Genomic DNA, 17,509 nt, shown 5'->3' with positions numbered 1-17,509 from the left:
ATATACCCATCATTATAGAGATATATTTAACCTATGAAGTTAAAGAAACTCCCTAAGGATAACAGAATAGCATTTATAACAAATTTATATACAAGAAAATTATCAGTAAAATTTGTTCATTTTTAAGCTTTTCTTGTTTAGACCAAAAATAAATGTCCATCTAGCACCTACTGCTATTTCACTAATGTCATAACATGCTCCAATATGCCTACTAGTGATTTTGATCCATATTTTTCATTTGTATACATTAAAAGTAAAGAAAAAATATTCAAAACTGAAATCATAAACTTTAGATATTCTCAATACATTTATACATTTTAAATGCATAATATATTTTAAAGCCAATGATAAGTGAGATAAGTGAAATAAGTTCTAGGTTTTTATGTCTTGTTAAACTTTATTGTATTTACTAACATGTCGGCTTTGAAGAATCAGGAAGACTAAATTGCCTATTGGGTTTAGTAGCTTCTTGCATCAGTTCCTGCAACTGTCCAATCTGCTCATCACTAAAGTCATTAAGTCTTTCTTCTGGGAGAGAAGCGCCAAAACATGCTTTTCCAGTAGAATTTTGTCTGTTATCTTTAGCTTGTTGCCATAACACTGCTGCATATACCTAGTAAAGGAGAAAGATAAATTAAGGTCATAGAAATCAAATTAAAGGAAAACCTATGCTCTAATTTCAAATCAGCTATTTTCCTTCATCACTTAATTTTCTGCATTTGGTTAAGTGATCATTTCAAATATGCCTCATATCAATACTTTAGGGGTTTTGATACAGTCTTAACCTTCAAGTAATTGACAGAAGGAACCATGGCTTTAGAAGCATGTGTGTTCCAGCCAAAATCATATGTAAAACTGAACACACACAAGTATACAAATACTCCTGGGGCTACGCTTTCATCAGATTTCAAAGGGGTATCATAAGTCCTTAAGTTTATAAATGGGTCTTAAAATTCATTAAGTCTATTCCCCTGCTATTCAATTAAAAATTTAGAAACATGCCAATTTAGTCCTCAATATTTAACAATCATTTTCATCAGGAAAACAATCTATTTCTTCCATGTAATTTTGTTCTTAATGCACTCAGCACAGCACTATGAATAAGGCTGCTGCACATTTTATCATTGCTAGATTGCCAATATCACTGAAATAGCTTTAATTCTAATCCAAACATTCATTTGGATTGGAAGTGATATTTTCTTCATGCTTTACAAAAATCCATTTCATAAAATAGCAAAACAACATTGCACATACTACTAACTTTCTTAATTCTACTAAGTAATGCCCTAGATACTTAAGATTTCTCAGTTCTCAGGACTGCTGCAATATTTGGTAATTTGGGTAATTTTTTGTTGTGGAGCAGGGGAGCTTTTCTTGCATTGTAGGATGTCTCACAGGATCCCTGTCAATAACACCCTTCCCTCTAACCTTCATAGTCAAAAATGTCTAAAAACATTACTAGTGCCCCCTGCAAGGCAAAATCACCTCTGGTTGTTAACAAATAGTATGCATAAGAATATTCACTGAAATACCGCCTTACCAGAAATCTAACTGTATTTCACAAGTACTCTGAAATTTATAACAGTGAACTATAAAGAATTAGCAAATGAACTAAATGTCTATATACCAGCATTTCTTAAAAGCAGAACCTAAAAAAGCAGCTATAAAGAAGTTATTCATGGAAGTGGCGCTGTAGCTCAAGTGGTAGAGCGCTCGCCTTGAGATGAAGAGCTGAGGGACAGTGCCCAGGCCCAGAGTTCAAGCCCCACGGCCGACCAAAACAAAACAAAACAAAACAAAACAAAGAAGTTATTCATTTGCAGAAATGAAAAACTGATTCTCAAATTCACATAAATATAAAGTGGTCTTGAATACCTAAAAATAATCTGGAAGGTTCACATGAATTTCAAAACAATATAATTGAACTGAATTCATAAACAAAATATATGGTTTACTGTCAAGTCTACTCAATGAATTTTGGAAAGCAGCAAAAGGGATTAGTTCTCCTTTTTTTAGGACTTAGGGTGCTCTAGTTTACAGCTGGCTCTCTACCACTTGAGCTATGCCTCTACTTCTGGCTTTTTGCTGGTTAACTAGAGATAAGAGTCTAGAGAATTCAACTGCTCCTCGTGGCTTTGAACCTCAATTCTTAGGTCTCAGCCTCCTGAGTAATTGGTATTACAGGAATGAGACACCAGTACCCTAGCTCCTCCTCCACTCTCCCGCCCCCTTCCCTCCATCTTTTTTGAAGTAAGATACCATTTGGTCTTTAAAAGAAACTAGAATTTGGACAGTAATCAGTAGTGGCACCAAATGAGGCATCAGAGGAGTTTGGGATATTTACAACAACTGTAAAATGAAAAGGAGAAAAAAGAGAGCTACTGATGGAGGACCTCAAATTCTACAAAGAAAATGAAAAAAAAAATCTAGCTCACCCTCAACTATGCATGTCAGGATGGAGTCAAGCTACCTAGCAAACACAAGATGAGCAAAATAGATACTTCAGTTGCTCTTTTGGCAAAGAAAACACAGTTTATAGTTTGAATTCAAGTTAATTATTTGCTAAAATAAAACATAAAATACACATTGGAAGAACACAGAAGGATAATGATTCAGGGACAAGTCCAAAATTACTAGAACTATGACGTGAACCAGACAGTAGAATCAGCAGAAAAGGATTTTAAAGAAGCTACTACAAAAAAAAATGTTCAAGTATATAAAAGAAAATATGGTCATAAAATAAGCATTTGAGAGATCTCATCAGAGAATAAGAAGCTCTACAAACCAAAAATATACTCTAGAATTAAAAAAACACACAGCTGTAATTTTTAAAAATCACTTAGTAACAGACTGGAGATGAAGAATGAAGATTTATAAACTTGAAACTATATCAAGAGAAATTATCCATCCACTCATAAAAAATGAAGAAAAATGATTACACATGCTTCAATAATCTCTGAGACAATGCAAGTGTTTATAAATTCTTTCTTTGTAAGTTCCTCTTTCAGGTATTTATAATTAATAACAGTAATCCATTTTTAATAATCTTATGTAGAAGTACCTATTACCTATACCAAAAAAATTGAACTGTACCTAATAAACATCTACTTCTAACTCAATTTACAGAAAGAACAGGAGATATAATAAAGTATTAAACATTCCCATCAGAGTGACCATTAAAATTCAAAATATTAAAAACTATAAAACCTCAGTCTTAGAAGACTGAAAAACTCATGCCTTTACAATGAAGAAACCAAGAAAATACCACCTCAACCAATTGATTAGGGTAAACATCACAAATAAAGAGTTATGTTGCTCTCACATAGCTCCCGATCATCAAACACTGGGAAGGGTTTAAAACCTGAACTGACTTTTTCCCAGGAATGCACAATGTCTTTCTAATGATGACAATCAAACAAACCTAAAGAAAGGAGCACTCAACCAGTGACGCTTATGCTGAAATCTGAATGATTTCTGATCAGAGGTGGTACAGACAAGAGATGCTCCTTCTATAATGGTTATTACGATTCAGATTTTTAAAGAATTTCTTTACAGGGTAGATTCTAAAGTATTTTTACATAAAATTGATATGTTTCAGTATTTCTTTGAAATGATCTGGAGAAAGAAAAGAGGTAAAGGTACAGATGAAACAAGATTAGCCTCAAGTTGGACCGTTGAAGCCACTTGATAGATACATGGTAGTTACATTTTCTGAACATCTTTATATGTTGTAAATTTTCCAATTAATTTAAATAAATAAAGTTCCCATTAACATTTAAATGTTTCCCATTAATTTAAGAAAATATATATACATATATGGATAAGGTTAATATGTATGATATACACACATATCTATATCACATAAAGTAGAAACAAATTTAGAACTGGATTAACTATGTAAGAATATCACTCACCTAAAATTGAGTCACTTCTAAATTTTGCCTGTGAGTTTGAATTTTATCTACAAAGCTTCCTCAGTGCTGAACAGCAAATGATAGCCTAGTCTAACCACAGGCCTGTAACTCTATACAAAAAAACCTTATACTGCTTTATCAACATGAAAATCATAGTTGGCAGTATCATTCAATGAGGAATACAGGATGTCTTCAAAGCTATATTTAAATTACTTTCTGTGAATCAGCAAAGAAAAAAAGCATACAGTGTTTTAGTCAGATTCAAACATTGTTCTTTGTCATCTCCACCTCTAAATTACCACTCAATTGTTTCACTGGACATTCATCAGGTTCAAACAAAAAAAAAAAAAAAAGAAATAGAATGGAGGACATCTTTTCTCAATCCTGAGACCTTTATATTCCAATGAGGTCATAACAACCACTTGTCTTAATCTTGTTTGCCTCCTCTTCTCTGTTGCTGACACCCAACTTCTGCAATGTTTCTCCTACCACTCTAGTAAGTGTTTATTAGAGAACAAACTAAGATTTTTCAGTGAAGAAGGACTATATTTATTAAAATTTTTCTTCTTAAACACCTTCACATTATTATACTTTTAACTACAAATATCTTTTTTTTTTTGTCAGTCATGGGCTTGAACTCTGGGTCTCAGTGCTGTCCCTGAGCTCTTCAGCTCAAGGCTAGAGCTCTACCACCAGTTTTCTGGTGATTTACTGGAGATGAGTTTCACAGCCTTTCCTGCCCAGGCTGGTTTTGAACCTTGGTCCTCAGATCCCAGCTTCCTAAGTAGCTAGGATTGTAGGTGTGAGCCACCAACACCTGGCTACAAATGTCTTTAAATCTAAACAAGACATTTAGATTTTACAGGAATTTCTTCAGTAAGAAAAAAATTTCAGAATTCTCACTTTATAACATAGCTAGTGAATCTTAATTTGATTTACTTTGTATATTACTAAATGAGGACATAATATGAATCACTAGATTTGTGAATCAAATATATACAACCAGTATATAATAATTAAGACTGATTGGTTCAGAAAAACAAATTTGGACCGTAATTTTTTTACAATGCTAACATAGAACAGAGTTGGAAAGAAAAGAATAAGATTTGAATTTGATATGGTGACAGGGAAATAGAAAGCACAGAAGTCATAGAAAAATCAATACATTTCAGCATTGAAAGTAGGAGTAACAAGTATAACAGGGCAGAAAAGCTCCTGGGCCCATTAATATATCAAATAAATACAGACATGTAATATCAGTCTACTATGGAACAGTAAGCAACAGTTATAAAGAATAGTCAAGAATGAACTGACAAAAATCTTTCCAAGACAATTTATAAATCAACCTATAGAACACTGAAATATGACTTTATTTGCATGAATAATAGAATACTTTATACATGACAAGAGAAAGGCCGGAAAGATGGACAATAAATTTTGACAAGTAGTCTTTTACGTCTTGTTCTGAATGTCTCACTTTGTGCACTTCTTTTTAAAATAACAATATACCTATTTAATGTTTATGCAATTAAATGAATGGAAAAGAACACAGAAAAAAAACTAAAGAAAACTTTTGAAATGAATAGGTTGAAACTCTGGCTTCCTATGATTTGTCTTAATAACAGGCACCAAATCAATTTATTATAATTAATTAATTTGAACCCAAGGGTTATTAAAACTGTTTTTTTTAAAAAAAATCATCTAGTATTTGTTTTCCTTTACTTTTTTAAGCAAAATTGTAATCAAATGGCACAAATGTAAGTTAGAATATTTCAACTGCAAGAAAATATGATAAATGAAATCCAAACTCTCAAATTAAGGGAAAATCATAATACATATTCATATTCATACTCTTCCTAATATCATATGCTGCCTTTTAATAATGATATCAGTGGTCTAACATATTTTTGAGCACACTTTTAAAGTCATCAGTTATAATTTAAGAAAATGTGCAATACAGCATTATTTACCATAGCTAAGATATGGAACCAACCCAGATGCCCCTCAGTAGATGAATGGATCAAGAAAATGTGGTATATATACACAATGGAATTCTATGCCTCCATCAGAAAGAATGACATTGCCCCATTTGTTAGGAAATGGAAAGGTTTGGAAAAAATTATATTAAGTGAAGTAAGCCAGGCCCAAAGAAGCATAGGTCCCATGGTTTCCCTTATTTGCAATATCTAGTATAGGTATGAGTCAAGCGGAAAAGGCCAGATAATGTGATGTTAGGAAAATGAACCCTTAAATATGTATTTTAATGTTTTCGTTTCTTTCATGCATGTGTTTCTAATGCATTTATAAGATTATTTCTTTGTTGCTTTGTATGTCCCTCCCCCACAGTGTAACCCCCGCTTTCACTATATTTGAAGTCAGTATAATATGTGGAGGAGATGGGGACAAACAAGTTGTTTAAGGATTCAGGTGGACCTGTTGCAACAATGAGAAGTACAAAATGTCATGTCAAAACCAGCTTTACAATTTCGGTGTGGGGGGGGAGTGGGGTATAATTGGGTGGGGGGAGGGGGGTAAAATTGGGTGGGGGGAGGGGGGAGGCGGGGAAGGGAAGTGAAGGGTAAACAAAGGAGGAGGCTGCAATGCTTGGTAAGAAATGTATGCATTATCCTGCCCATGTAATTGTAGCCCCTCTGTACAGTATGTTCTCAAATAAAATAAAATACAATTTAAAAAAAAAAAAAAAAAAGAAAATGTGCAATACATAATATCAATACCATTACAAATCTGACATGTTTCATATTTTATAGATAATAAGTTTCCTTGACACTATAACATTTTTTTCAAATTAGATAATAAAATTCTACACAAAATTTTTCACATACCGTAATTAGAATTAGTCTGAAGAACTGTGTGATCAATATTACTAGTTTCCTTAAAAGAGTTAAGTGTTAAGCACATACTAGTGTTGCCATCCTGATAATTTACTAGAAAGCAAAAATAACAATATTTTCTATAGTTTTGGTAAGTTACTTGTACTCCTTCACATAAATTCCCCAACAGAAAGACAAATATTTGATCTAGGAGAAAAAAATTATCTTTCTCCAAAAATGTACTCAATCACTTTAAGAACTTATTTAACAAGATGGAATCAACAAATTTAGTGTGTAGGTTTCCCTAAAGAACTGATTAAGAATGCCATGCCTCCGTTAGGAGTAAAAACAACAAAACACCTATTCCAAGATCATAAATCTGGTTTCTCAGATTTTCAGATCTTTTGAACAGGTTTCATAATTTTCATAATTTTCAAATCCCCGAACAGAGTACAAAACAAGGTGGAGAGTATCACTAGAGTCAGTTTTACAGATTCCCTTGTGCACTGCAGTAAACAAAACTCAAGATTCACCTATGATTCTAAGTTTCAGCAAAAGGTGTGTTAGTTGCTACTTACAGCACAGAAAAAGAAAATAATAAAAGTATATGGGAAGTTATTGGTTAAGAAAGTAGAAAGGAAATGTTACATGAGATCGAGCTCACAAATACTCTTTATTCTTCTCTACTCTGAATTTGGCATGTCCTTGACATCAGACATACACAGACTAAAAAGCTGTAATATCAGAAATGAGAAGTCAGTGCAAATGAGGACATTCCTGTTCATGAAATTCATTGCAACGTTTCTAAAATCCTAATAGCATTGTACTTGAGGTACATTGTACTTGAGGTGCATTGTCCTTGAGCTTAATGTATCTTACTTAAAAGTAATTCTTAACTGGGTGCCTGTGTCTCACACCTGTAATCCAAGCTACGGAGGAAGCTGAAATCTGAGGATCACAGTACAAAACCAGCCCGGGGCAAGAAAGTCCATGAAACTCTTACCTCAAATTAACCACCCGAAAACCGGAAGTGGTGTGCTGTGGCTGAAAATGGGAGAGCACTGACCTTGAATAGAGCATCTCAGGGACAGTGCCAAGGCCCTGAGCTGAAGCTCCATGACCGACAAAAAGAAAAGTAATATTTTAAAGAAAGGTGACTTGCTGGGCGCAAGTGGCTCACACATGTAATCTTAGCTACTCAGGAGGCTGAGATCTGAGGATCACAGTTCAAAGCCAGCCTGGTCAAGAAACTCCATGAGGGGCTGGGAAGGTGGCTCAGGTGTAGACTGCTTGCCTTGCATGCATGAGGCCCTGGGTTCCATTCCTCAGCACCACATAAGCAAAAAGAAAAAGGCCGGAAGTGGCGCTGTGGCTCAAGTGGTAGAGCGCTAGCCTTAAGCTGAAGAGCTGAGGGACAGCGCCCAAGCCCAGAGTTCAGGCACCAAGACCGGACCCCCACCCCCCCACCCCCCCCCAAAAAAAAAAAACAGAAAAGAAACTCCATGAGACTTTTATCTTTAATTAACCACCAGAAAACCAGAAGTGATGCTGTGGCTCAAGTAGTAGAGTGCTAGTCTTGAGCTGAAGAGCTCAGGGACAACTCCCAGGCCCAGATTTCAAGACCCATCACACACACACACACACACACACACACACACACACACACACACGAGGTAACTCTTATACACACACACGAGGTAACTCTTACACACACACACACACGAGGTAACTCTTATACACACACACACGAGAGGTAACTCTTATCCTCTAAAAATATATTCATGAGACTAATTTTAAAAATCAGTTACTGATGATTAGTTTTCTGTTCATTTAAAAAATATCTAAGCTAAATGGACTATCTGTAAACTTCAGGTTTTACAGAGTAACTTTTCTTTATGATTTATATCAATAAGTTTTATAATTATATTACAGATACTAAATCTATAATACTATTCCCATTAACACAGGGTATTGAAAAAAATGTTAACTGTGTTAGCCAGCATTCAATGATCTGGGCCTGTGTTTATAGCACAGTAATGGTATCTACACTGCCTACCTCACAGGACTGTGGTAAGAATTAAAATGGTAGTTTCCTTCCTTCCTTCCTTCCTTCCTTCCTCTTCCTGCCTGCCTTTTATCTTCCTCCTCTTCTTCTTCCTCCTCCTTGTCTTCCTTTTTTGTTTTTTGGCAATACCAGGGTTTGAACTCAGAGTTTGCTTAACTGCACACTGAGCCACACAATAAGTCCCACTTTGTGTTGATTTTTTTTTATTGTGAAAATACCATACAGAGGAGTTACAATTACATGGGCAAGGTAATGAGTACATTTCTTATCAAGCATTGTGTTGATTTTTTTTGGAGATGAGCCTCAGACTTTTTCACCCATGTTTGGCTTCAGACTACAGTCCTCTGGATCTCCGCCTCCTGAGTAGCTAGGGTCTACAGTAGTTCCTTTGTAAGTCACTGGTGCCTGGCAGGTCAGTATTTTTAAAGGTATCTGTACCCAAGCTGTACAACTCTGTAAAATTCCAAATTCTCTTGTTATTTTCCTGATGGTGTGTATCTCTGTGAGTTTTTGCTTACCTCTTTGGAATTCTCTACTCATGGTTGGCTTCTCATCCCTCTTGTCAATTGAAACGGCTCTTCCTCAGAGAGGCCTTTCTGATTAACTCACCTATTCAGCTTTATTACTCTTTCTCAGTACCTTACATCTTCATCTTACATTATCTGCTTTTCCTTATCTGCAAAGGCCATGAAAAATGGGGATATATCAGTTTTCTTGTTACTGAATGTCTGTCATCTAGCATAGTAATTGGAACAAAGACAATAATGACCATGTTAATGATGGCCAAATGAATGTTGTCAAACACTGACCAAAACAATTGCTACAGCAGCATAGGCAATATTAACTACTTAATTTTCATAAGTTGAAACCTTGTGAAATGTTTAATCTTCTAGATTTTTTATAAAGATCAACAATTTAAGATTACATCATATTTGTAAAGCTCACAGTGGTGGGTGAAGACAAATTTCCCATTTCCAATTTGAATTTTCAAGTTAAAATGTTATGTTTGGCAAGAAATAGTTATTTACTTTGTGTGAAATAGCAAGCTCACTTCATTCGTTCTAGAGAAAATGTCAGACTAATAACTATGAGTTTTTCTTTCGGGTGAAAATAGTATAAAATGAAAGAGTGACTAATTTAGCTTTGCAAGTCAAATATTTGCACAAGCATATTTGCTCAAGACACCTGCCATATTTTGGTACAAAGCAGAATTGCCTTATGAGTTCTTTCTACTTCTCACGGGATTTTTTAAAGATATGTACTCAAAAGTCCACATTTAATAAAATCAATGTGTACAGTTTCACCAAGCATGGTCTATAAAAAATGTAATACTTGTCTTTAAAAAAATGTAATTCTGGTCTTTTAAAAAAATGCAAGTGCAGAGCAGTGCTGTTGTCATAGCCTGGGTCTGGGCTTAATCACCTGCAGTTTTATCCATCATGGATTTCCCACCATCAGCTGCTATTCTAGAACACAACCTTTCCTGTGATTTTCAGGGACATCTAGTTTCATTAAATGTCCTTGCTTTGAAAAAGATAACTTCTGCCTCCATATATCTAGAAAATAATTCATGCCCATATTTTACCCTAGAGATGAACTGCTTTTATTAGTATATGAAATGTTTGAGAAGTTCTAAAGAGAAAACAAAACTATTAAATTTGTATAACATAAAGCTGTCTATAGAATGTTTTAGATAAGCTGGGTGTTATGGCTCACACCTGTAATCCTAGCTACACAAGAGGCTGAGATCTGAGGATTACGGTTCAAAGCCAGCCTGGGCAGGAAATTCCCCATAAGACTCTTATCTCCGGGCTGGGAAGGTGGCTCAGTGGTAGAGTGCTTGCCTTGCATGCCTGAGGCCCTGGGTTCGATTCCTCAGCACCACATAAGCAAAAAGAAAAAACGTGGAAGTGGCGCTGTGACTCGTGGTAGAGTACTAGCCTTGAGCTGAAGAGCTGAGGGACAGTGCCCAGGCCCAGAGTTCAGGCCCCAAGACAGGACCCCCCCCAAAAAAAAGACTCTTATCTCCAATTAACCACCAGAAAACCAGAAGTAGCTGTGGCTCAAGTGGTAGAATGTTTGCCTTGAGCTGAAGAGCTGAGGGACAGCACCCAGGTCCAGAGTTCAAGGAAAAGGAAAAAAGAAAAAAGAATGTTTTCAATTTTTTAGATAGATTTTTCAAAGCACACAATTGAGAAAACAATATAATAACTAGAAGTTTTCATTTTAAAATATTCAACCTGCTTCAACAAAAGAACCCCTCAATTTTTTTTACTTTGTTTTTTTTGGGGGGGTGGGGAGGCTGTTTCTGAAAATTGACCTCAGGGCCTCATTGTTGCACAGGGCTGTTTTGCTCATGGTTGGCACTCTACTCCTTTAGCCATACACCTGTCCAGATTTTCTGCTGTTTAATAGGAGAATGGAGTCTCTTGAATGTTCTCCCTGGCCTGGCTTTGAACTAAGATCTTCAGCCTTCGAGTTCCTGAGTAGCTATGATTATAGGCATGGGCCACTGTCATCTGGCTGATTTGCATTTTCCTTTCATTAAATGATTACTATAGCTGCCAATTATTTACATGCCATATGATTTAACAGCCAAATGTGAAAAAGAGGGGAAAAAAACAGTCAAAATGACTGTGTGGCCACTTTGGTGGAGCTATGAAACAAATGAAAAGGGACAAATGACTATTTGTATAAAACTAATTAAGGGGGCTGGGAAGTGGCTCAGTGGTAGAGCGCTTGCCTTGCATGCCTGAGGCCCTGGGTTCAATTCCTCAGCACCACATATGCAAAAAGAAAAAAGCCGGAAGTGGCGCTGTAGCTCAAGTGGTAGAGCGCTAGCCTTGAGCTGAAGAGCTGAGGGACAGCGCCCAGGCCCAGAGTTCAGGCCCCACGACTGGACCCAAAAAAAAAAACAAAAACAGAAACAAAAAAAAACCCTAATTAACAAGAACACCTAAAAAAAAAACCTCACTGAAAATATTAGAACAAAAGACCTCAGTAAAAACTAACACAAGTAAAAGCACTACACTTTAAAAAAAGAACAATGGTTAGAAAATTCAGATTCACCTTGCATGACACTATTTGACATTTTTGAGTAGAAAAAGCTAATCCCATGCCTGAAACTGTTTTGCAAATAGAGTACAAGCCTAGCAGAGTGTAAACCTCAACAGGACTAACTTGGGAAGGCCAGATATACATGGATTGCAATCTCAAAACGAACAAACAAGAAGAACAAAACTGAAGATAGTAGAAGATGGAAAGACCTCTCGGACTCACATATTGCTAAAATAATTTTCTGAAACTGACTTTAGTACTGAAAGCAATCTAAAGACTTGGTGCAATCTCAAAACAATCATAAAGATATTCTTCACAGATACAGAAAAAAAATCTTAAATGCATATCTAAGCACAAAAGACCAACAGCCAAATAGCCAAACTAATTCTGAGCAAAATGAAGGCAGCATAATTCCTGACTTCAGATTATACTACCAAACCATCATAATAAAAACAGCATGGTACTGGCAGAAAAATGGACACACAGGACAATGGAACAGAATAAAGGACACAGAAATAAGTATACATTACTACTGCCATTTTCTTCTCAACAAAAGCAAACATTAGAGAAAAGATAAATAATGCTGGGGAAACTAGAGATACGCTGAGAGAAAACTAAAATGAGGCCCCTGACTCTCTCCCACCTTGTACATAAATGAATTCAAAATAGGTTCAAGACTTCGATATAAGATAAAACTTTAAACAGAACTTTAGTAGCTCAGGAAGTTAAGAGCAAGAACTGACAAATGGGGTTGCAGCCATTATGCAAGAGACTGAAACTAGACCCCTATTATCCTGCACAAAAATCAACTCAAAATATATCAGAGATCTCAATGTAAGACATGAAACCCTGAAATGACTATAGATAAAGCTCCAGAATATATGAGTAGGTAATTATTTTCTGGATAAGACTGTAATTACCCAGAAAATAAGAGCTAGAACGGGCAAATGTCACTTTACTCATGATATCTTGACCCTTACCCCGAGTTTGCCTGTGTGTGCCCCTTGTCCTCTATACAACCTGGTCCTCTGTTGGCCGACCAAATCCAAGTGTTCGATTCACTTGACAAATTTTACATGAGAAACTGCCAATTTAGGATTGTCATCTACATATCAATCTCTTCAATATCACAAAAACATGCAGAACTTGATCATTTCAATGGATTAATTTACCAATCTAAAGGTCAAAATTCAGGTCCTGATTTATCCTAATAAAATAAGGATATTGTGGTGAATATAAACATATCTCCATAAGTTCTTACTTAACAAAGTGCAACTTAGTTTGGGACATAAACCAAAACTTAGCCACACATTTCGGTAACAGAGGAGTTTCAAGTCTTACCAAAGACCAAGTTTCACACAGTAATAGGCAAGCTACTCATCACCTCATCTGCAAATAAAGCAAACATTCATCTCACCTGTGTACATGAGATTAAAAGAAAAAAGAAAAAATCCAACTAAAAACCGAATTAAAAAGTATACATAGACACTTCAACTGAGCAACAAACATAAAAAAAAAAGTTCAACATCACTAGCCATCAGAGGAATGTAAGCCAAAATCACAATGATATACTATCTCACTCCAATTAGAATAGTTATCAGAAAAATAATAAATACTGGAAAGGATGTAGAAAAACAAAATTCTGTAGATTGTGACTAGGAACATAAATTAGTACAACAGTATGATATGCCTTTAAAAAGTTTTAAAGTCAGGTGTTTTCTTCCTCAGGATTGTTCTGGTTGTTCAGGATCCTGTGGTTCAATGCCTTGAGCCTGTACATAAGTGCTCTACTACTGAGCTACACCCCCACCACTTATTTCTACGAGGAATCTCCATATGAATTGGCCTCTCTTTCTGAACATATCATGCACTTTTAATTACTGTAGTTCTGCAATATGTTTTTAGATCTGTAAATGGGATGTTTCTAGCTTCCCCCCCCCTCAAGATTGTTTTGATTGTCCAGGGCCCTTTGTGGTTCCATACAAATTTTAGGATTAGCTTTTATATCTGTAAAAAAAAAAAAAAAAGTCATGAAGACTTTTAACAGGGATCTATAAATAGCTATGAGTAGTTATAGACATTTTGACAATCCTTATTCCTCTAATCTATTCTGGGCCATTTAGCATTATTTTTGTCTTTAATTTCTTTCAGCAATGTTTTGTTCAAAAAACAAATTTTGAGCTTTCTTAGTTTTCCCTCAAGTATTTGATTCTTTTGCTATTACTATCAATAGAATTATTTTGCTAGTTTTCTTTTCAGACGGTTATTAGTGCATAGATGCATGACTGATCTGCCAGTTATTCAGTGGAGTCTTGTGGGTTTTTACACGTAAGATAATGTCATCAGCAAGCAAAATCATTTTCTTTCTTCCAGTCTGATCTGATGGCTTTTATTTCTTATTCTTCTACTTGTTCTGTCTAGAACTTTCATATATGATGAAAGTAGTGCTGAGAGTGGACATCCTCACAACACAGTTTTTCATCACTGAGTACTAGGCATATGGCCTTATTTGGTTAAGGCAAACTATGATTTTAAACAAAATGAAATCAGAACCACCACAGATACTAAGTCTTATCAAATAAGTTTATAGAAGAATAAGAAAAACATTACATAGACCAGGCTGAATGCTAAGCCAAGGAACCTACCAGGCTTCTCTAATTCTTCCTCTCTCATTCCCTGGTTTTGTAAGATTATATAAAGACAATAAGACAATAGACACAGAGATGCTATCATCGTATGGTTCCTGTATTCTTTAACAAGTATATCTATTCCACTAAGGTTAACCCTTGATTCCAAGGGGTATATCTAATCTGCACTGAATACAGATAAAACAAGATCTAATATTCATATAACAGAAGATGAACTTTTTTTCCCCGTCAGTCATGGGGCTTGAACTCTGGGCCTGGGCACTATCCCTCAGCAATTCAGCTCAAAGCTAGCACTCTATCTTTGGTTTTCTGGTGGTTTATTGGAGATAAAGAATCTCCAGACTTTGCTGTCTGGGCTGGCTTTGAACCCCAATCCTCATATCTCAGCCTCTTTAGTAGTTAGGATTACAGGTATGAGCCACCAGTGCCCGCTAGAACAGGAACATTTTATATACATATTCAAAATTAACTTTTTAACATTAAAATTAACTTAACATCGCTATACTGAATTAGTAGCTATACAGATTGTTAGCATTATCTAAACCAACATGCTAAAATAAATACTTTTGGAGCCTCTGCTTTCAATCATATTGTCTGTAATATATGCTCCTTCTCTAATTAAAAAGAAAGTCAATGCTTTCGTATAATACACTTAGGGAGCAATTAAAACTACCATGATTATAGCCTTCCATTTCCAGTCTAATTATGGGCATATTTTTTTTTTCAAGTTTCTGATGTGTCTTGTTTTTTTTGTTTTTTTTTTTTTAAATTGTATTTTATTTTATTTGAGAACATACTGTACAGAGGGGCTACAATTACATGGGCAGGATAATGCATACATTTCTTAACAAGCATTGCAGCCTCCTCCTTTGTTTACCCTTCACTTCCCTTCCCCGCCTCCCCCCTCCCCCCACCCAATTTTACCCCCCTCCCCCCACCCAATTATACCCCCCTCCCCCCCCACACCGAAATTGTAAAGCTGGTTTTGACATGACATTTTGTACTTCTCATTGTTGCAACAGGTCCACCTGAATCCTTAAACGACTTGTTTGTCCCCATCTCCTCCACATGTTATACTGACATCAAATATAGTGAAAGCGGGGGTTACACTGTGGGGGAGGGACATACAAAGCAACAAAGAAATAATCTTATAAATGCATTAGAAACACATGCATGAAAGAAACGAAAACATTAAAATACATATTTAAGGGTTCATTTTCCTAACATCACATTATCTGGCCTTTTCCGCTTGACTCATACCTATACTAGATATTGCAAATAAGGGAAACCATGGGACCTATGCTTCTTTGGGCCTGGCTTACTTCACTTAATATAATTTTTTCCAAACCTTTCCATTTCCTAACAAATGGGGAAATGTCATTCTTTCTGATGGAGGCATAGAATTCCATTGTGTATATATACCACATTTTCTTGATCCATTCATCTACTGAGGGGCATCTGGGTTGGTTCCATATCTTAGCTATGGTAAATAATGCTGCAATAAACATAGTTGTGCTGGTAGCTTTAGTGTGGTCTTGTTTGTAAACATTTGGGTAAATGCCCAAAAGTGGGATTGCTGGATCATAGGGGAGATCTATGTGAAGTCTTTTGAGGAACCTCCATACTGCTTTCCAAAGTGGTTGAACAAGTTTACATTCCCACCAACAATGAAGTAAGGTTCCTTTCTGTCCACATCCCCTCCAGCATCTGTTGTTATTAGAGTTCTTGATTTTTGCTGTTCTAACTGGAGTGAGGTGAAATCTCAATGTTGTTTTGATTTGCATTTCTTTTATGGCTAGGGATGTTGAACATTTCTTCATGTGTCTATTGGCCATCCTTCTTTCTTCTTCAGAGAAGCTTCTCTTTAAGTCTTTCGCCCACTTATTTATTGGGCAGTTGTTTCTTTGAGGATTTGTTGTTGGGTGGTTTAATTTTTTGAGTTCCAAGTATATTTTAGATATGAGACCCTTGTCCGTTGTATGGCTAGTAAAGATCTTCTCCCAATCGGTGGGCTTTCTATTGATCTTGCCAGCTATGTCATTTGCCCTGCAGAAGCTCTGCAATCTTATGCAATCCCATTTGTCCAACCTTTCTTTGATTTGTTGTGCTTCCGGGTCTCTATTCAGAAAATTTCGACCTGAGCCAAGGAGACCTAGGGTTTCTCCTATTCCATCCTGTAATGTTTTCAGAGTGTCTGCTTTGAGTTCAAGGTCTTTGATCCATTTGGAGTTGATTCTGGTGCAGGGTGATAGATAAGGATCTAGCTTTAGTTTTCTACATGTAGTTAACCAATTTTGCCAGCACCATTTACTGAAGAGGCTGTCTTTCTTCCATTCTATTGTTTTAGCTTCCTTATCGAAGATTAGATGGCTATAGGTCTGTAGGTTCATTTCTGGGTTTTCAATTCTATTCCATTGGTCCTGAGGTCTGTTCTTATGCCAATACCAAGCTGTTTTGATTACTATGGCTTTATAGTAGAGTTTGAAATTTGGTATTGATATTCCTCCAGCAGTGTTCTTTCCGTTGAGGAGCGTTTTTGCTATTCGGGGTCTTTTATTGTTCCATATGAATTTTTGGATTGCCTCCTCTATTTCCTTGAAGAATGAGGGTGGAATTTTGATAGGTATCGCGTTGAATTTGTAGATAGCCTTGGGAAGTATTGCCATTTTCACGATGTTAATCTTGCCAATCCAGGAGCATGGGAGGTTTTGCCATTTTTTAAGTTCTGTGTTGATTTCCTTTTTCAAGATTTTAAAGTTTTCATCATAGAGGTCCTTCACTTCTTTGGTTAAGTTAATTCCTAGGTATTTTATTTTTTGTGGGGCTATTACAAATGGAGTTGCTTTCCTAATTTCAGCCACACTTTTCTCATTGTTGGCATATAGAAAAGCCATTGATTTTTGGGGGTTAATTTTATAACCTGCTACTTTGCCAAAATTTTGAATCAGCTTGAGTAATTTGGGAGTGGAGTCTATGGGATTCTTTAAATACAAG

At 35.9% G+C, this 17,509-nt stretch overlaps 1 protein-coding gene across 1 annotated transcript in view; it reads right to left on the bottom strand.

Annotated features, from left to right (window-relative positions):
- Positions 1-377: 377 nt before the first annotated feature.
- Positions 378-17,509, bottom strand: part of Sdhaf3 (succinate dehydrogenase complex assembly factor 3) — a 32,912-nt gene continuing 15,780 nt past the window's right edge. Inside the window, exon 2 of the mRNA XM_069996546.1 lies at positions 378-613. Coding sequence (XP_069852647.1) covers positions 410-613 — 204 coding nt within the window. The 3' untranslated portion in view covers positions 378-409. The remainder of the gene's footprint in view (positions 614-17,509) is intronic.

This window comes from Dipodomys merriami, unplaced genomic scaffold (assembly GCF_024711535.1).
Source record: "Dipodomys merriami isolate MVZ:Mamm:240054 unplaced genomic scaffold, mDipMer1.0.p SCAF_5, whole genome shotgun sequence".
NCBI classification, from domain to species: Eukaryota; Metazoa; Chordata; class Mammalia; order Rodentia; family Heteromyidae; genus Dipodomys; species Dipodomys merriami.
Note: the sequence above shows the minus strand (reverse complement) of the source record. Positions and strands in the feature narration are given on the sequence as shown.